This window comes from Onychomys torridus, chromosome 5, assembly GCF_903995425.1.
Source record: "Onychomys torridus chromosome 5, mOncTor1.1, whole genome shotgun sequence".
Lineage (NCBI taxonomy): Eukaryota > Metazoa > Chordata > Mammalia > Rodentia > Cricetidae > Onychomys > Onychomys torridus.
In genome coordinates, this window is record NC_050447.1 from 37,502,743 (window position 1) to 37,522,974 (window position 20,232).

At 44.4% G+C, this 20,232-nt stretch overlaps 1 protein-coding gene across 3 annotated transcripts; it reads left to right on the forward strand.

Moving 5' to 3' along the window:
* Positions 1 to 225: 225 nt before the first annotated feature.
* Positions 226 to 19,319, forward strand: Znf821 (zinc finger protein 821). 3 transcript variants are annotated; one of them, XM_036188694.1, is made up of 9 exons: positions 307 to 580; positions 1,056 to 1,118; positions 2,713 to 2,800; positions 4,086 to 4,202; positions 12,573 to 12,698; positions 15,756 to 15,907; positions 16,346 to 16,450; positions 17,472 to 17,638; positions 18,348 to 19,319. In XM_036188694.1, the coding sequence occupies exons 4-9, from the start codon at positions 4,163 to 4,165 to the stop codon at positions 19,000 to 19,002; spliced, it is 1,245 nt and encodes a 414-aa protein (XP_036044587.1). In that variant the 5' UTR covers positions 307 to 580; positions 1,056 to 1,118; positions 2,713 to 2,800; positions 4,086 to 4,162; the 3' UTR covers positions 19,003 to 19,319. The 3 variants fall into 3 exon arrangements, with proteins under 3 accessions (XP_036044588.1, XP_036044587.1, XP_036044586.1); XM_036188695.1 differs by lacking the exons at positions 307 to 580; positions 2,713 to 2,800 and adding an exon at positions 226 to 287; XM_036188693.1 differs by lacking the exon at positions 2,713 to 2,800.
* The last annotated feature ends 913 nt before the right edge of the window (positions 19,320 to 20,232 follow it).

Sequence of the window (20,232 nt, forward strand, 5' to 3'; positions counted from 1 at the left end):
TGTGGCTCTACTCGATGTTGGCGTAGGAAACCAGGGGAGACGACAGCTGAGTGGAGTTCACCCGCCCAAGAAGGGCGCGGAGGGGTGGAGTGCACTACCCCAAGCTCGCAGAGGTGTTCGGCCGGGGTCTCCAGTAACTGGAGGAGGGCTGGGCCCCTCTGGAACGCCAGCGATTGGATGCCCCCTAAGTCCCGCCTTCCCGGACCCTTTCCCTGAGGCCCCGCCCACAACGCCGGGCGCGCGCCTCGGAAGCCGGGAGGGGTCGGGGCGGCGGCGGGAGGAGAGAGGTGAGGCTCCGGCACGCGCCCCACTCGCTGCGAGAGCGCGAGCAGCGCGCTCCCGCTGCCCGCGTCGCCATCTTTTTCCCCCTCCGTCCGTCTGTCTGCCGTTGGCTTTGTCCGTCTGCCGCGCCTCCCCTCGCCTCCCCACCGCCGGCCCGGCCTGCAGCCACGCACTGCCCGCCGGGGTCCGGTCCCGGAGAGCCCCGGCCCGGCCAGTCTGAGCTGCGGCCGGGGCCCATTGTCCCGCGGTCTGTCTGTCCGGAGGCGGGGCCCAGGGACGCGGAGCGCCGAGGCAGCGGGTAAAGCACCCCCGCGCCGGGACCCAGCAGCCGGTGTTGCTCCCGCCGCCCCGCGCCGCCGTCCGCCTTTTGTCTGCCGGCGCCTGGGGAGGGGTGGGCTGGGTGCTGCGGCTGCTAGGTGCGGGCCTCGCGGGCCGGCGTCTGACAGGCTGGGGTGGAGCTGGGGGAGGGGAGGATGGGCGTGGGAGAGCGGACTGGGCGGGGGGCACGGGCGGTCCTGGCGCGGGCGGGCGGGCGGGCGGGCGGAGGAGCTACTAAATTTAGATTTCGGAGAAGACTTAAGTGGTCTGAAGGTTGGTCTGAGCAGCCTCGGGAGACCTCTGGCTCCAATCTAATACCTGGGATTTACCTGTGCTCCCGTTCGAGGAAGCCAGAGGGACCATCTCAGCTGATGGCACACACAAGCTCCAGCTCCGACCCAAGAAGATCCGAAACGGCTGGGTTGTGACTACCTTTCTTCTTTCCTTTTTGGCAGATTCACATCACTTGGATTTGGGCGAGTTTACTTTGCTCCGTGGGAACCTCACTAGAGCTGGAGGTGGGAATGCACCCTCTTTTCTTAAGACTGGCCTTACACACACGTCTGTAGTGTGCCCTGGAAGCTACATCCAAACACCTGTAGGAGACCAAAGACAGGGATGAAAGGGTGGTGCACCCTCCCGAGGACTCTGTGGTTCTTTTTTTTTTTTTTTTTCCCCAGAGCTGAGGATCGAACCCAGGGCCTTGTGCCTGCTAGGCAGGCGCTCTACCACTGAGCTAAATCCCCAACCCGACTCTGGTTCTATAGATGACTAAACAGCTCCCTTTAGAGGTAGCATCCCTTGTAGGTCTGATCCTCAGTTCTTCCCATTCCAGCTGAAGATGTTTAGGCAGCTAGCTCTCCAGTTCCATTCCTAGCTTAAGTTTCTCATTTGGGCAGCTGAAGTTAAAGGGACCAAGTGACCTTTTAGACAACGTACCTACAGGTTTTTGTTTTGTTTTGTTTCGATAGGGTTGCCGCCTATAAACTAACCTCAGATAGTATGCTGTTTGGGTCAGGAGTGCACCTCCAGGACCATTTGTCTGTTTCTTATTTTCAAGGCTTTCCCCTGCCTCCAGACTTTTTCTGGTGGGTGTTTTAATTATTGTGGCTTGGCTTTGTTTTGTGGGAAGGGAGGGTGTGTGTTTATTTTTCCTTTGATTCTTCAGGTGTGAAGTCCCATGAGGTACCATCTGGTCAGTTCCCCATTGCGCCACTAGGCGGATCCGAGAGAACCAGTGGATGCTGCCTTTCTGAATCGGCAGCCCTGTCGCTGCATGTTTAATCTCTCTGCCTTGTAGCGTTAGCATTGAACTGTTGTCTTGCTAAGATGATCAAAATAGAGCCTGACTCAAGTTACTTGGCACTCCTTCAAATAGACTTTATTACCTCTTCCTCAGAGCTTCAATTCCTGGTCTTCATGAGGCAAATGTAGATGAGATTTCATTTGTTTTTCATTATACAATAGAGAAGTGTAGGAAAAGACAATCTTCATTTCATTTAGCTCTCCACTTTGGGATTCCATAGACACAGAGAAAAAGATATAAAGTGTGCTATTCATTCAGCGCTTGTATCAAGATGTCTAGAAAGAATAAACCAGGTGTAGTGATGTACATCTCTAATCCCGATGGTCAGAAGGCTGAGGCCAGAAAGTCACTTGAGTCCAGGGGTTTGAAGTCAAAGCACAGTCTCCAAAAAGAGTAGGGGCGCAGGAGAGAGAAGACAAAGAAGAGTGACCACCCCCTGGGGTGTAGCTTCGTTGGTAGAGTGCTTGCCCAATGTGCACAAAGTCCTAGCTAGCACGCACACAGCTTTAGGTTCAATCCCCAACACCACATAAACCTGGGTAAGGAGGCAACTGCCTGTATTCTCTTGAGATAGGAATATCAGAAATTCAAGGTCATTCTTGGCTACTTACCCAGTTCAAGACCAGTTAAGGAGTCATGAGACTCCTCAAAGGGGGGAAAAACAAGAAAGAAGAACATAGGTAATACATACCGTTTGTATTGGATGTCAGTATGCTGCTGTCTAAAATTGTTTTTCTACTGTACATATTAGGCGTTGTGTTCCTTTCTGTAACTGAGTCTGAAAAGAAGGTCTGTTTGGTGTGCAGATATGGTAGAAGACTGCCCGAGAGCTGCTTCCTCTGCCACTTCCTGTGGAGGCCTGTCTTTGCCATTTGCGGTTTCTTTCTTCTCTTGGTAAGGGGAGGCAGGATCTGATTACAGGTTTGAGGGCCTTTCTAGCTACATAGAGGAGTAAGTTGGCATTAGCAGGCGAGTCTTCATTAACTAGAGTGCAAAGTACAGCTAGTAGTTTCCCTTAAAGCAATAAACTACGTAATTTCTATATGTGAGTGCAATTATAAAAGGCAGGAACTGATAGCAGTCGGAATGACCAAATGCATCTCCCTAACTTTGGTAGAAAAGAGAATCTTTTCACTTTACATTTGTTCACTCTGGTGCCTGTCTTTTTTGTTTTATGGTGTTGGGAATTAAACCCAGGGCCTGACACACACTAGGCAAGTGTTCTACCATTGTATCGCATCCCCAGCCCTCACTCTGTCTTTTAAAGAAAAGGCTACAGCTTCTGCAACTAATCCATTTCAGAGCCTCTTCCAATGCTTATGGCTGAACCAGTCTTATAGTTAATAAGGAACCTCCTGGCTTAAGAATTTGCCTGTTCCTTTGTCAGGGGCAGATGCATATCTCTGCTGCTCTTCTCCTGTATGGAACATTTCTCTTATTCCTTCTTGGTCTCCTTGCTACACAGCAGGACTGAGAAGAGGCTATAAACTTATGATCTTTGACCACCTCTCCAGAACATAAGAGCAGGGCCAGTTGGCGGTCCACATGGGTAGACTGAATTAGTGCTCCACAATGTGGCTGTCATCTACTCTTCTGGTGAGAGCCTGTCTTGAGTGGTAGAAGTTTGATATGCTCTGTAAGTGCCATCATGCTAGGTGCCTGGTAGTGTGCCTGCATTGCAGATAAATGATACCTTTGTTACCTCTAAGCACGTTTCTTAGCAAACCATCTAGAGGTGCAGATTGCAGGCCTTGATTTCCAGTTGCACATGTGGCAGGTCAGCTGCTACAGGTCTTTGTCATGCTTTTGCTTTCATGTCTGTGGGAGTAATCCCTTTAACTCACGGTACTTCTAACCTCAATTGCCTGAATTTGCATCCTTTTCTGTCCTGTGATCTTGACTGTAGCCACTTAGTAGTTGTCTGGATTCCAAAGATAGCTTTAAAGAATTCTCTTCAAGTCAGTCTTCGAGAAGCAGTTGCCTCTTAAGCTTCTTGGGACTTTGACAATGGGTTAGAGATTTATTTACTTTTTCCATTTCATTAGCTCAGTTATTTATATCTGGTGAATTTTATATGCTCGAGGTATTTTTTAAGGTCTTTAAAACTTGTAATTTTGTAATTTCTGGGGATACTAACAGGCTAACAATAATCATTTTTTATTTATGTTTATTTTTGTAGGTTAGCACCTTACAAGGAGGCAGTGATATATCCAGTGGTGGAACTGGGAAAGACCAGAGCTTTTGTATCAGGGAAACATGTCCCGTAGGAAACAGACAAATCCAAATAAAGTTCACTGTGAGTACTGGGCTTTGTCCTCTGGAACCTGGGAAAATGAGGGTCAGAAGGAAAGAGAAACTTAAATTTAGGGTGAGAGGCTCACACTCCTTTGTGTTGGAAAAGAAAGGGTTAAAAGCTTACATATGTGGATTTGAAGTGTGAGGTTGAAGATGTCTAACTTGTCTAAGGGGGTATATGCATTATTCATTCTTAATATTATATTAACAATTACAGGAAACGTATTTCGTGAAAAATGCTAGGTGTCGGGCTATAAAACAATATAACATAACTAAACTGCAATGCAGCTACACATAAACACAGAAGAAAAATACAAATACATGCTAGTACATGCTGTATCCCTCGGGTACTATAGACTATGTATATCACAGAAGTTAAAAGTAGTTAGGACTAGCTGGGCAGTGGTGGTGCACACCTTTAATTCCATCACTCAGGAGGCAGAGGCAAGCAGATCTCTCTGATCTACAGAGGGAGTTCCAGGTCAGTGGTAGCAATGGAATATTTGATGGAAGAGGCCCTGGGCCATGAACTTAAACAGTGAAAGGTGGATTTTGACAAAAAGAAAGGGAATGCATGTGATTTGCTAGAGAACAAAGAGACTTGGTGCAAGCAGAAGTTTTAGTTGTCCAAAGTCATAGGCTATGTGACTTCAAGGTAAGACCCCATCCAGCTAAATAGCCATCTTGTGAAAAAGACTAAAGAAAAGCTTAGGGGGTTGGGGATTTAGCTCAGTGGTAGCGCACTTGCCTAGCAAGCACAATGCCCTGGGTTCAGTCCTCACCCAGAGAGGGAGGGAGAGAAAAGCTTAAGCAATGAAGAAAACCATCAAAATAGAAAGCTGACACAAAAGTAATTGGACAAGGGGGCCAAATTCCAACCTCATCAAGTGGCAGAACTTGGCAGCAAGGACATAAAAGAGGGGTTGTAGAATCTCCCACTTCAGTTAAGGAAAAGCTGCTGAGGCTAGGCCTGTGCTAGGGCTGTCCCTGCTACATGGTGAGAAATAGCAGCAAAAACAAAAATTAGGCCAGGCATTGGTGGGGCACGCCTTTAATCCCAGCACTGGGAGGCAGAGGCAGGTAGATCTCTGTGAGTTCGAGGCCAGCCTGGGCTACAGAGCTAATTCCAGGACAGGCTCCAAAACTACAGAGAAACCCTGTCTCAAAAAACCAAAAATAAAAACTAGAGCTGGGAGACAGCTCAGTGGGCAAAGTGCTTACTGTACAAGCATGAGGGCCTGAGTTCAGATCCCCAGAACCCATGTGAATAAAAATAAAATAATAAAAAAACAAAACTTAGGGGCCAATGAGATGGCTCAGTGGGTAAAAAAGTACCTGCTTTGAAGGCTGATGACCTGAGTTTGATCCCTGGGACCAGCAGTTGTCCTTCAGCCTACACACATGCTCAAGTACGAGCTTACACACACACACACACACACACACACACACACACACACACACACACACACGCTACATTTTAAAAAAAGGAGGTGTGGTATGAATTTGTATCCCCAGTGCTGGGGGAGGGGTAAAGACAGGAGGATTCTGAGGACTTGATGGCAGATAGTCTAGCTGGCACAGCAAGCTTTAGGTTCAGTGAAATACCCTGTCTCACCCCTCCTCCTCCCCAAAAAATAAGATAGAGAGCAATAGAGGAAGACATTGACCTCTGGCCTCTCTACATACATGTGCATACATACATACATTCGCACAAACACACTGAACAAAATAGTAACTATCAGATTTGGGCTACTTAGCCATTTTCCTATATTCTGGGTACAGAAGCATTCTTAACTGAACCTTCATAAAATAGATAAGTGGCTATTATGGAGGACTAATAATAAAGTACAGAACAGCAACAGAAGAAGAAAATTCAGAGGTATATATGATCTTTCTGTGAAGGGTCTTACACATAGCAGGTACTTCAACACCCAGCTACAGTCCCACCCTGTAAGACTTTCTTTTTAAAGCAATAAGTAAACAAAAACATTAGAAATGGTTGATAATGTAAGAAATTAAGATGACCGAAATTTTATTTAAAACAGTGTGACCAAAGAAGTTAGGACAGCTTTGACATCTTACATTTATGCCATTGGGTAGCAAACATTCATATACAATCATTGTTTAAGTCCTGGGAATGTTGAATGAGAGGAGAGAGACCCAGTTGAGAGCCTCAAGTTGTTATTCCGGGATAGGTAGATTTGCAAAGCTGCTTAATAAAAAGGCGAGCAATTTAGGAAGATTTGGAAGTTGATGTAGTGGGCCTGAATGTAGAGAACAAAGGAGGTATCTCCCATAGAAATCATCCACCACAGGGTTCCTTCCCTAGAGATGACAGAGTAAAGGAGCTTATAGATGACAGCACAATTGTACTAAAGCTAGGAAGCAGCAAAGGCTTGAGTGGCCTGTGTTTGTCTGCATAGCTTATATCCATTAGTTACTCTGCTTCCATCATAGACAGCCAAAGCCAGAACAAACTGGGGCTGGTACTAGAGTTGGAAAACATGGACAAACAGATCGTGGAGGATGGGAAAATATCTACCCATCCTTAAGTTGCAGAAATGTTACCAGACTCAACCCAACTGAATGTTGTACTTTGCAGAATGGATGAAGCTTCTCAGACTCTCTGAGTAGTGCCCATTAAGAGGTCCTTTACTATGGGACTATGAGCACAAATACTCAGATGCACCTAAAGAGTGAACCCCGAGGGAGGAACTGTTTTCAGTGATAGATTTGGGCAGTGATAGTCTTTTCAAGAGATGAGTTAAGTTTGACCAAAAAACCCAAAACACTAAGATTTGCTGGTTTCTGAATGCCTTTTATTTATTTATGAGCTGGGGACTGAAGCTGACTCTATCCTTTTTTTTTTTTTTTTTTTTAAGATTTATTTATTATGTATACAGAAGAGGGGCACCAGATCTCATTGCAGATAGTTGTGAACCACCATGTTGGTGCTGGGAATTGAACTCAGGACCTCTGGAAGAGCATTCAGTGCTCTTAACCCATGAGCCATCTCTCCAACCGCCTCTATCCTTTTCAAAAACAATACCTTCTCACTGTTTATGAAAATAATGACCGCCAGGTGATGGTGGTGCACGCCTTTCCCAGCACTTGGGAGGCAGAGCCAAGCAGATCTCTATGAGTTCAAGGCCAGCCTGGTCTATAGCGAGATCCAGGACAGGCACCAAAACTACACAGAGAAACCCTGTCTCCAAAAAAAAAAAAAAGAAAGAAAGAAAGAAAGAAAGAAAGAAAGAGAGAGAGAGAGAGAGAGAGAGAGAGAGAGAGAGAGAGAAAGAAAGAAAGAAAGAAAGAAAGAAAGAAAGAAAAGAATGGCGAGTAAAAGTGGGTAATTTGAGTTTTTCACCACTTGAATCTCCTCACCTGACATAGAACTAATCATAATATTAATAACTTAATGCTGCGTGTATATTTATAGAAATATGATGGATTTAAAGTCTAGGTTTGCATTTGAGCAGAGAAGTGAGCTTCATTACTTCAGCCCTCTGGAAAGACTGTGTGGCCTGAAGCTAAAAGCACGCCTATCATATATTAAGAATCCCAGAGACTGGCATGTAGCTTGATGGGAAAGTGCGTGCTTAGGAATGCACTAGGTTCTTCTCCCAATATTGGGGTGTGTGTGTGTGTGTGTGTGTGTGTGTGTGTGTAGATTTAAATCCCACTGTAAATCTGGGGGATGTAGCTCAGTTGATAGAGTGCTTGTCTATCCTACTTAAAACCCTGCATTTGAGCTGCAGCACATGGCCATGTCTGTAATCTTTTTTTTTTTTGAGCTGAGGACCGAACCCAGGGCCTTGCGCTTGCTAGGCAAGGGCTCTACCACTGAGCTAAATCCCCAACCCGTCTGTAATCTAAATACTGGGAAAGGTGAAGGCAGTAAGATCCAGAATTCAAAGTCATCCTGGGCTTCATAGCAAGTTCGAGGCTGGTCTGGAATGCTTGGGACCCTGTTTTTTATTTTTCTTTAAAATTTTTATTTATGTGTATGGGTATTTTGTCTATATGTCTGTGTACCACATGCATGTCTGATGCCTACAGAGGCCAGAAGAGGGCATCAGATCCCCTGGAACTGGAGTTACAGTTGTGCGCTGTCATGTGGGTGTTCAGATTGAATCTCTGAAAGAGTAGCCAGTCCTCTTAACCATTGAGCCTCTGAAACCCTGTCTTTAAAAAAAGAAAAAAAGGGCCAGGCGGTGATGACGCACACCTTTAATCCCAGCACGGATCTCTGTGAGTTCGAGGCCAGCCTGCTCTACAGAGTGAGATTCAGGAAAGGCGCAAAGCTACACAGAGAAACCCTGTCTCGAAAAACAAAACAAACCAAACAAACAAACAAACAAACAAACAAAAAACCTCTTTGCGTTTCATACCAAATTTAAAAAGAGAAAAAGAAATGAGAGAAGAGTACCTGGATATTATTTTGGACCCTGGCTATAAATAGGCAGATAAATGCCCACATTTAATAGGAAGGTGACCCTGCATTAATATCTGGGAGCTAGGGAATTTGAATTTACTCTACCAGTCTCAAGATAGATGTAATAATTCTTCATTATAAAAATAGGCAATTCTACATTTCTTAATTACTAATGTCTGTATGTGTCATACTTGAATAACATGTATAACATTTAAAAATTTATATTTGTTTATTTTGTGTATGGGGTATGAGGGCATGCAACAGCACACACATGAGGATCAGAAGCCAGCCTCCAACTGTGGATTCTCTCCCTCAACCATGTAGGTTCCAGGAACTGAATTCAGCATGCTGGGAAGTGCCGTTACCCACCGAGCTGTCTCACAAGCCCCAGTGTAGCGTATTTTCTTAGTGGCTCTCACAACCTTCTCTCCAAAAGATAATTCTAGACAGTTGGATTTGGAGATTAGGTAAAAGTGACTACTGGAAAAATCATTGACTCTTCTTAGGAAGTTTGATAAAATCACCTGTAAGATTTAAAAGTACATATGTATTGTTTTATGGTGCTATTTAAAATAGGAACAGCTTTAAAGAATAATATTTATTTTAGGCTTTTCCATAGTTAGGAATGGAATAAAAGAGTAGGTTGTGTTTCCACACTACTGAAAAAAATTATGTATCCCAAGTTCCCTAGCTGAGATTGCCAGCAAATCTTAGGGAAGTCATACTGAAGAGATTCCATTCTGTTCTGTAAAGGCCTGAATAGTTAAACTTAATAGACAAAACTAAATTCTGAGTTCATGTTGATAAAGATTAAACTGAATTACTAGCTCATTTTGAAAGATTCATCTGCTTTTAGCTATCTTTTAAAACTTAATTTTATGTGTATGAGAATTTTGCCTTGCATGCCTGGTATCCATGCCAGAAGTAGGCATTGAATATTTTGGAATCAGAGTTAGAGATGGTTGTGAGCCACCATGTGGGTGCTGGGAATTGAACTTGAGTCCTCTGGAAGAGCAGCCAATGTTCTTAACCACTGAGCCATCTCTCCAGCCTCCTTTTAGATGTCTTTCTATTGGTATAATATGACAGGAATTTTTTTATTGTTCATTCCTAGCATGTTATAAATCTAACTAAATTTCCTTACAAACTTGAAGTGTTATTGATGAGAATTACTGACAGTTATTGATGAGAATTACTGACAGTAACTGACATTTATAGTACATGCCAGTATATAATTTGTTCCTTAGTGCCAGATCAGTCTCTGGCTCTTAAGTCCAAAAACATGAACCAATCCAGAGGACTTCAGTGACTGTTAAAGTGGCCATAGTTTCTTTGTTTCATTGAGATCAACATGGAGACATGAAATACTTTACTTTTGCAAAGAAGGAAGGAAAAACACTCTGTACAGTTTACTTTTTGCTTTCTTTAGCAGTAACTTAGTAACCTTAGAAATTGTGAACACAGGATGGGCATGGTAGTACACACCTTTAATCTCACCACTCAGGAGGCAGAGGCAGGTGAATTTCAGGCTAGCCTGTTCTACATAATGAATTCCAGGCCATCCAGACCTACATAGACCCTGTCTCAAAAAATGAAAAACAAAAACCATGTGAACACGATCTTAAAGCAACTTGTTTTTCCTTTTATTGAGTCTCTATACCTAGGAATACGCTCTAACACTCTCTACCTCTATTCTTACCCACAGGATGAGTCATAATTGCCATAATGTCAGTTTATCTAATCCAGGCATGATAACTCCTAACAATGGTATCAGAACTATTATTTTTCCTTTTGCCGTACTGTGGCCTTGAAAGCATTATTTCGATATTTGAATTGTTTCATGATGTGAAGATGACACCAGTACTATGATCAGAGCCAGTCTTTTATCACTCAGAGACAAATATTTGTTGTTAGCAGATCTACTGTGAAGCCTCTATAACATTAAACTCATACCTCATTGGCAGCAGATGGGAAGTTTGGATTTTGGGGGTAGGGTTATGTAGCTCAGTATAGCTAAAAGTATGTTTTAGCACGAGAAGGCCCTAGGCCTAACTCCCATCACAGGAGAAACACACCAAAGATAAAGAAAAGGCCCAGGAAGGACATATAGTCACACGGACCTCAGTACTTTGTTCCACCATAGACCTTAGTCTTCTTTTTTTAAAAAATGACTTATGTTTAATTATGTGTTTGTGTGTTTATGTACATGTGAGTCAGGCACTTGTGGAGGCCAGAGGTGGTGAATTCCCTGGAGCTGGAGTTATAGGCAGTTGTGAGCCTCTGATATGGCGACTGGGAACTAAACTCTGCAAGAGCAATACACACTCTTTACTGCTGAGCCATCCCATCACCTTGGTTGTATTATTAACATATAGGTAGTATGGGTACCTGGTAGGTGGGTAGGTAGGTAGGCAGGCGAGAATGCCTACCATAGAAAGAGTCAAGATGAGAGGACCAGCAGGATGCTAGGTGGGCAAAAGTGCTTATTGTGCAAGCATCACACCTTGAGTTCGATCCCAGACCCACAAAATTGTCTTTTGTCCTCTGTGTATTCACCATGGTACATCTGTACCTCCCGACACAAATAATAAAATATTAAATTTAAAAACTAGAGAGAATTAAGGTGAGGACTATATAGTACTTAAAAAGCTTGGAATAACAAGTGTCACACCGTAACTATAATTGTTTACCATATAGTATTGCATAAGGATTATTTGCTGACTGAGTAACCAACTAAATCATATGACACTGACACCCTCTTCAGTTTTTACACTGACCAAGGAACAACTCCCACATCATTGTACTGTCTCCCAAAACTTAGCCTGTTTATCAATCTTTCCCTTTTCTGTAAGAAAGGTCCTGTTCTATAGTCACTGGCACTTTTGCTTATTCCCCCTTGCTGACTGGAGAATTGGGCCTGTAGTTTCCATTCTCACTGAGATAAGAGAAACCTAACTCTCTTTTCTCTCTATGCCTAGTCTCCTGGAAATTAAAAAGTACTCGAAGGTTAACTCTCCAACAGCATGGATCCCAGGCAAAGCTCATGAAAACTAAACGCAAAATCAGGGATGGTCCAGGGTTTCTGGACACTTTATGCAAAAACAAAGCCCACATTGACCCATGGAGACTTGGATACATAGTTTTTGTTGTAAGTTAGCTGCTGTTTCAATCAAGGATTAGTTTAGTGAGTTAGAATATTATCTGCTCCCCCCTTGCTTCCCATCCCATCTGAACTCAGCCAGGCATGTTTGTTATGGCTAATTCTGATAGACACTAGAGAAAGGCAAAAGGAGTGTCTAGAACACCTTAGAATGAATGAAGAAAGATGGGATTGGAAGTTTATTCAGGATTACCTCAAGCATTTGTGTGTAGGCTGAAACAATAAATTAGGGCTGTGATGATGGTAGTTTAAGGTGCAGAGATTTCTAACCACTTTGTTGCCCTGCCTCCATCCCATCACTTTACCTCTTCTTACCTCTGTATTTCCCCAGTCCTGATGGAAGGTTGCAAGGAATTGAGATTCTGCAGTTAAGTCTGTAAAGTCTTAATCACCTTTTCAAGGGTCAAGAATATGCTGGGCAGCACGCCTTTAATCCCAGCACTCAGGAGGCAGAGCCAGGCGGATCTCTGAGTTCGAGGCCAGCCTGGTCTACAGAGCGAGATCCAGGAAAGGCACAAAGCTACACAGAGAAACTGTCTTGAAAAACCCAAAAAAAAAAAAAAAGGGGGGGTGGTGTCAAGAATAGGAAGATAGCTTATTGCCCAGGAAGAGCAGCTACACTGTTGGCAATAGCAGCATGACTTGGAGATGAATGAACTGGCCACAGAATACCTGCCTGTTTCCTACTGTTGAATTGTCTGACCTTCCAACTAGTTTGTCTAGTCATGTACTGGTGACCGACCAACTAGTGACCTGTTTTTCCTTTTGATCACCAGGGGATCAAGTATTTGCTGGGCTAGAAGAACAAGCCCGACAAGCGATGATGAAAACTGATTTTCCTGGAGACCTTGGCAGTCAGCGACAAGCTATCCAACAACTAAGAGACCAGGACTCCAGTAGCAGTGAGTTCTGCACCTTCTGGTAATGACTCAGGGCAATGGGAGAAGAACTAACAGAGTGTGTGCTCTGGGGATTGTTCGTGGGGGCTGGGAGGAAGAGCTAAGAAGCTGTGTGGATTCAGAGAGAGAGGACAGGTTGGCATGCTATTTATAACTCATGGGCTCTAGGAATTGGCACGGTGCCATATCCAGATAGGTTTGTGATGGTTGTGAACTAGGACATCTTAATACAGAAGCAGTTAAGTGTTCAGGCAGCTCAAGGGCCAGGTCAAATAAAGAGGAAAAAAATCTTTGCTTTAAGTCTATTTATTAATAAAATGTAAGAGTAGCATTGAAGTTTTGCTTGAGGTTCTAGTTTTAATGTTGTATAGACTTGCTTAGTGATGAGATTATGTAGCATATAAAAATGCTGAAGTCCAGGTCTTCCCACAATAAACTCCTTACTAGATATCTATGTTAAGAGGTCAAAAAACATTTAGTATTGCTGAGTTGTGGTGGTGGTACACGCCTTTAATCTCAGCACTCTGGAAGCAGAGGTTAGGTAGATCCCTGAATTCGAGGCCAACCTGGTCTGCAGAGCGAGTTCCAGGACAGCCAGGGCTACACAGAGAAACCCTGTCTCAAACAACAACAATAAGAATGTAGTCTTACAAGTTAAGGCTCATGGATTGTCTGTTCCATGACCTGCTTGAACAGACTTATTCTGAGCTGTGTTATTTCCCACAAAGATGTCTTATACTCTCCCGCTCTTATGCACTTGATAATGTTTTTTTTTTTTTTTTTTTTAATTAGTATCAGTTTAGGGTTTTTTTTTTTAACCAGTTGTAAACTTGGGGAAAAGAGAGAAACAGAAAGTGTGTGTGTGTTCTGAACTCTATAGAGAGTTTTACAGTTTTAACCAAACTAATAATTAAGCAACAGCAACCACACAGATACAACCCCACACACACACACACACACAAATAGCAACTAATCAGGTAGGTACAAAGAAATGAACTCTACATCTAGGCACTGGTGGTACACGCCTTTAATCCCAGCACTCAGGAGGTAGAGACAGGTGAAACTCTGAGTTTGTGCCCAGCCTGGTCTATGAAGTACATTCCAGGACAGCCCAGGGCTACACAGAGAAGCCCTGTCCAAAAAAAAAAAAAGGAAGAAAGAAAGAAAGCAATGAATTACTGTTCTAAAGAGTTACACCATTCTTCTAGACAGAGATACTCAGATAATTGACAAATTACAGAAGTGTATTTCATTTAGCAGTGCCTTAGACTAAGCCTACAAGTGTTCCACACTGGATGCTGGTGAGAAAATATGCTGTCATCTAATTTGTGCTAACCCCTCATAATTGAGATGGACTCAAGTGAAATAAAACTTTAAGGAAAACATACCATACTCTTTAGCACCCAAATACAGTCTGCCTCGTGACAAGGACATCTAATATAGACACATTTAGCCACCAACAGGTAATCTGATAGGAATTTGTCAGAAAAGGAAATTTAACCCCGTTTTATCTAGAAAGAAATGATCTTGTACTGTGGATTTAGAAATTTTGCACAACAGTAGGGAGATGAGTAGCACTGTTAGCAGGAAATGTGAGCCTGACTGTACCTGCAGAGCATGGTGAGGCTCTACCCACAGAGGAGTCCAGAATCCAAGCAGGAATCAAAGGGCTGTCCCCGACTGACTGACAGCTTCCCTAGATGTGGCTTCCTCTGTGATCTTTAAAGCACCCACACTGAACCTCATTTGTTATTGTGGGTTTTTGTTCCCTTTCAATCTTTTTTTCCTCTATTTTAATGATGACAGACAAAATCAGCTCACACATACCTTGCAGCTTCATTAGCCGTAGGTAGATGACCCCACAACCACATCCTTCCCTCCCAAACAAAGCAGACCCAGTTACTCATATCTGCAGTGAAGAATGACAGTTCATGTCTTTCACATGTAGTTATCCACTAGATAAGCCAGAGAGCCAACTGAAACAGTGGTTTTATGTGGTTTAAAATGTGCAATGCTAGTAGGTTAGGACTGGAGTAGACAGATAAGTGTGGTGGTACACGCCTTTGATCCTAGCACTTGGAGGTAGAAACAGGCAGATCTCTGAATAGAAAGTTCCAGGACAGCCTGCACTATACAGAGAAACACTGTCTGAGGGAGAGCGTGGACAAAGTAGGCACTTCAGAAGCTGGGGCAGGAGGATCATGCACTTCAAGCCAGCCTTTGTTGCACAGTAAAACCATCTCAAAAAAGAAAGAAAGAAAACCAGGATAAACTTGAACACCTCCCACCCCTATAAATATGAACTGCCCAAGGTTGGTTGCTATGCTAATTCCATTTTTCCATAATGTATAGCCCTTTCCCTATAAACTGACATAATTTTAAACTAATTTATTCTTACATCCTTATTGATAAGAGGAAATAAAATTTTGTTATTATTTCTGTTTATTGATGTTTGTTGTAAAAGAAGAGATTAGTGGTCTGGGGTAGAACTGTCTGTGACAGCATGGAGAAATTGTGCAGGTGACTGTAGAGACAAGTAAGTAATAAAGTAATAGAATAAAAAAGAGATGTTGCTAAGTCAGAGTGTGTGTTGTGGGAATGAGTTTGGTGTGATGTGCTTAGGGAAGTACGATCTCAAGTGTAAGATATTTGAGAACCATGAAAAGGAATAATTATTTTGCTAGACATGGTGGTACATGCCTATAATCACAGCACTTGGGAGCTAGAGGAGAAGGATCAGAACTTCAAGATCATCCTTGAATAGATTAGCTCTATGAGACCTATTTCATAAACAGCAATTCTTTTTATGGTGGTTACTATGTAATGGCTAGTTACCCTTTTCATTGCAGGTCTGCCTCCCATTTTCCCATTAGTGAGTGTGTGGCATCATGGATGGCAGTCATAGCTGGTTTGATTCATCATGATTTGTACACTGATGCAAACTATACAACCTGAAGTCTGAACATGTTTTTTCATTGTAGCTGCAAACCCTGGAGTGGACAGCCACTCAGGATGTATTCCTGTCAGACTCAGAGCAAGTGACCCGTTTGTGTGTTCCAGGTGACGACAGTGAAGGTGACGAAGAGGAGACCACACAAGATGAAGTCTCTTCCCACACATCAGAGGAAGATGGTGGGGCAGCCAAGGTGGGGAAGGAGTTAGAAAACGCACAACAGCCTGTTGGCAGTGGGACTGAAGGAGCAGAGCACGAGGCAAGTGGCAAGAGTCCTTGTCATGACGTTTCCTTTCCATCCACACCCAGACCCCTACAAGCTCTCACTTCTTTCCAAGCAGAGCAGCCACCTTAGCAAAGTGGGAACTACTCTAAGAGGCACTCAAGAGTGTGCTTCCAGAGTTAAGTCAGAGTCAGACTGTCCTGTGAAACCAGCTTCCAACTAAATTGTTTCCTGAGAATTCCTGCAAGGAACATGCAGAAGGGAAGCTAACCCTTTCCCTGCAGGGTCCAGTGTCCTCAGGGTAGAAAGTCTTGAAGATTTAAGAAAATTTAATTTCTTTCAAACAATACTTTATCCTTCAGTCCATACGGGGCACCTAAGACAACACCTGGTATAGGTCTCTACTGAAAAAGGTGGGACAGGGAAGAGATTAGTGAGGAGTCTTCATGACTTGCCTGTTTGGTGGATTTGCAGGTCACAGAAAACCTAAATTCTGAACCCTTGCTTGAACTCTGCCAGTGTCCCCTCTGCCAACTAGACTGTGGGAGTCGGGAGCAGCTGATTGCACATGTGTACCAGGTATGGAACGGGGAGGGGAGTTCTGAGACTGACCACCAGCAGTTTAGATCTCGGGTGCTGCAGTGACCTTTGCCTCTGGGAAAAGCAGCTCAGGTTGTTGGTTCTACTAGGACTCCTCCTACCCTTTAGAACATTCTAGAAAATAATAGTGATGTATTGGTTAAATAGGTTCTGAGTTCCCAGACAGATACATTTTGGAAATTAAGTATCATGATCTTATTTTCCTAAATTATTTAATACATTCAGTAGTAAAATAGAAACTAACTTCTATTAACAGTGATGGCTTTTAAAGGGGGTAGGGCTAACATAATGTGAGCCAACAAGATGGCTTTGGTGGTAAAGGCCACCAAGCCCGGTGACCTGAGGACCCACACAGTGTATGGAGACCTGACTGCTACTTATTATCCTCTGACCTCCACCACGCACACGCATGTGGCATGCACAGGCACACAGAGTAAATAAAATGCACCATGACATATTTTGAGGTGCCAATGAAAGTACAAACAAGGAAAAAAGACTTTTCCACCCTTATCCAATTGAGAGTATACCTGTTCCTAGTGGTCTGTATTTACGAGACATCTATACAGGACAGCCTAGGTTGTACCAAGCATTATAGATTGTACCTAGAAAGATAGTTGGTTCATTCCAAGTTTTTCTTCTGCCTGAGTTTAAAAGAATTTCTTCAGAGGACTGAGGAAGGCCAGGCCATAAATACCTGTTACATACCACTACTCGTATCAGACTCCTTCATTGTACTCTTAAAATGCACTTGGAACTACACAATATGAGCCAGGGAAGCTAAAACTATCAAGAGCATGACTCTCAGGCTCTGAGCTCAGAGGGCTCTGGAACCCCATAATTCTTCAAGCCATTCATGTGTCCCAGAATATGGTCGGAATTCACAATAATAAAATATGAGCAATGGTCTGAATGTTGCGAGTTCTTCATTCTAAGGGAAAAAGAGAAGGGTGCAGATTGTCTGGAGGTAACACAGATAACAGATTGAGGCATTGTTTTACAGCATACTGCAGCAGTGGTGAGTGCCAAGAGTTACATGTGCCCTGTCTGTGGACGGGCCCTCAGCTCCCCAGGGTCTTTGGGTCGCCACCTCCTCATCCACTCCGAAGACCAGCGGTCTAACTGTGCTGTGTGTGGAGCCCGTTTTACTAGCCATGCCACTTTTAACAGGTTAGTGGAGCACCTCACCTGTGCTAGGGCAAGTTACTGGGCATAAGATGATGCTCTCCCGGGCCAAAAGAACGGCTAGAGAAAAGTAATGCAAAAGAACTGATAGAACAGTCTGGAAATACAAATAATGAGACTAGGAGACAGGCTAGACAGCATGCACTAGATCCCTCAAGGGAAATGAATTGCTTTTCTTTCCCTATCAGAGTATTTTCAACTAGAAAGTGGTGCAGAGACACCCAAGAATATTCATGATAAAGCAAGCAGACAGAACTTGCAGGGTGCTGAGAGGATCTGGTATAAGGACACACTCTGCTGTGTTCTAGGAAGACTCAAACACTGCCCTCATCCCATTGCCTTGGTCCTACAATGCATAGCTACTTTTCCTTGTGGGCACTGCCAGGTAGGTGGAGGTAAAGCAGTGAATTGTGCCTGCCCGAAGGAAACCTCCACTGCCAGCTCCCTGGCTTCGCCTTATAGGGGTTATTCTGGGTAGGTTTCTATGGCAGGTAGCTCAGGTGCTAATTCAAAGTGGGCCTTAAAATTTAATAGACACCCTACTCCAAAGAAGAGGTATTTCAAGCATTCAAACCAACCCTCATAGTGATGGACTTGGAACAGTTTGCCTAGTGGTTATGGGGTAAGTCAGTTACTTGGGTACCTGAGGCTTGCTACACAGAAATACTAATCATCAAAAATCTTGACTTCCCAGTGAGAAACTTCCTGAAGTACTTAATATGGAATCCCTACCCCAAGTCCACAGTGAGGGCCCCTCCAGTGTTGAAGGGAAGGACATTGCTTGTAGTCCTCCAGTATACCCTGCTGGAATTCTACTTGTGTGCAACAACTGTGCTGCCTACCGCAAGCTACTGGAAACACAGACCCCCAGTGTACGCAAGTGGGCCCTCCGTCGACAGAACGAGCCTTTGGAAGTACGGCTACAACGACTTGAAAGAGAACGTACAGCCAAGAAGAGTCGGCGAGACAATGAGACCCCAGAGGAGCGGGAGGTAAGACGCATGAGGGACCGTGAAGCTAAGCGCCTGCAACGAATGCAGGAGACAGATGAGCAGCGAGCTCGCCGGCTCCAGCGAGACCGTGAGGCCATGAGGCTGAAGCGGGCCAATGAAACCCCAGAGAAGCGGCAGGCCCGACTCATAAGAGAGCGAGAGGCTAAGAGGCTCAAGAGGAGACTGGAGAAAATGGACATGATGTTGCGAGCTCAGTTTGGTCAGGACCCTTCTGCCATGGCAGCCTTAGCAGCTGAAATGAACTTCTTCCAGTTGCCTGTGAGTGGGGTAGAGTTGGACAGCCAGCTTCTGGGGAAAATGGCTTTTGAAGAACAGAACAACAGCTCTCTGCACTGAACCAACCACACCCTCCTGCCTGACCTCCCATCCACTCCAGTCCACAGGGGTCAGTGCTGCTCTCACCCAGGAGGCCACAGTCCTTGCTGCCACAGGCAGGCCTGGGTTGGTTGCAGGGAAACCTGTGCACCCTCTGCATGTGGGAACATGATGGGGTCAGGAGGCACCCGGCTCAAGGCAGCTCTGGACAAGGGGGCAGGCACTCCAGAAACCTAGACTCCTCAGCCCACTGTGGCAGGCCAGGGTTAGGGGACTGTAGGACCCCAGTACAGTCCGTGAAGCAGTGAGGGCAAATAAATTAATTTTATCTTTACTGACCCTTGGCTCTTGAGTCTTATTTCTGTTTCATCCAGTGAAGTGTGTATGTTAGGAGAGAGCTTGAGAATTTTCAGGTAGTGACTTGTGGTGGCTTGCTCCTTTTCTGAGGCAGAATGTTCTTCCACTTAGGCTATCCCAGCAGAGGGCTAGTGATGGTGAGATGGAGTCAACTGTGATGAGGCCTAGAGCAGAACCACTCACTCTCACTCTCAGCCTGCCTGCCTGCCTGCTGTGGAGGAAATGAGAACTGCTCAGTTTCTCTCTGCTGGTACAAGAGCAAGCACAGAGCTTTCCTGAGCCTGCATCAAAGGGTATGTGCAGTCTGGATATTTATAGATCTGGAGGTCCAGAAGGATGTGCCCTCATTAAATTGTTGCCAGAAAAATAACTACTGCAGGACTGTGGAGCTCTTCCGATGGAAGACACTTGGACCCCTCTCCTACCTCTGCAGGTCTAAGGCTGTTTAAAAGTGTCAAATGACTCTCAACAAACTAGGGTAAATCCTGCCTGACTGGCTGAGAAATACTCCAAGAGTTACACTGGAAAGAAACTAAAGTACTTCATTGACCCCAGTGCCTTTCACAGAGCTCCATATGAAGTCCTAGTTGAAATATTTCAAGTAACTGGATGCACTCTGTCCCAAGGAATACTTTGAGTACTTCACATGGCTTATCCAATTATTTCCACAACATTCTGAATTAATACAAATTCAGGAATTAGCCCCAGCTCAGTGGTGGTTTGCCTAACATGCTGGTGGCCCCAGGTTTGATCCCCACCATTGCAAAAACAACTAGCCAACCAAAACCACAGAACAAGCCAGGTGTGGTGATGCACACCTTTTATCTCAACACTTGGGAGGCAGAGACAGGTGTTATCTCTGAGAGTTTGAGGCCAGCCTGGACTACACAATGA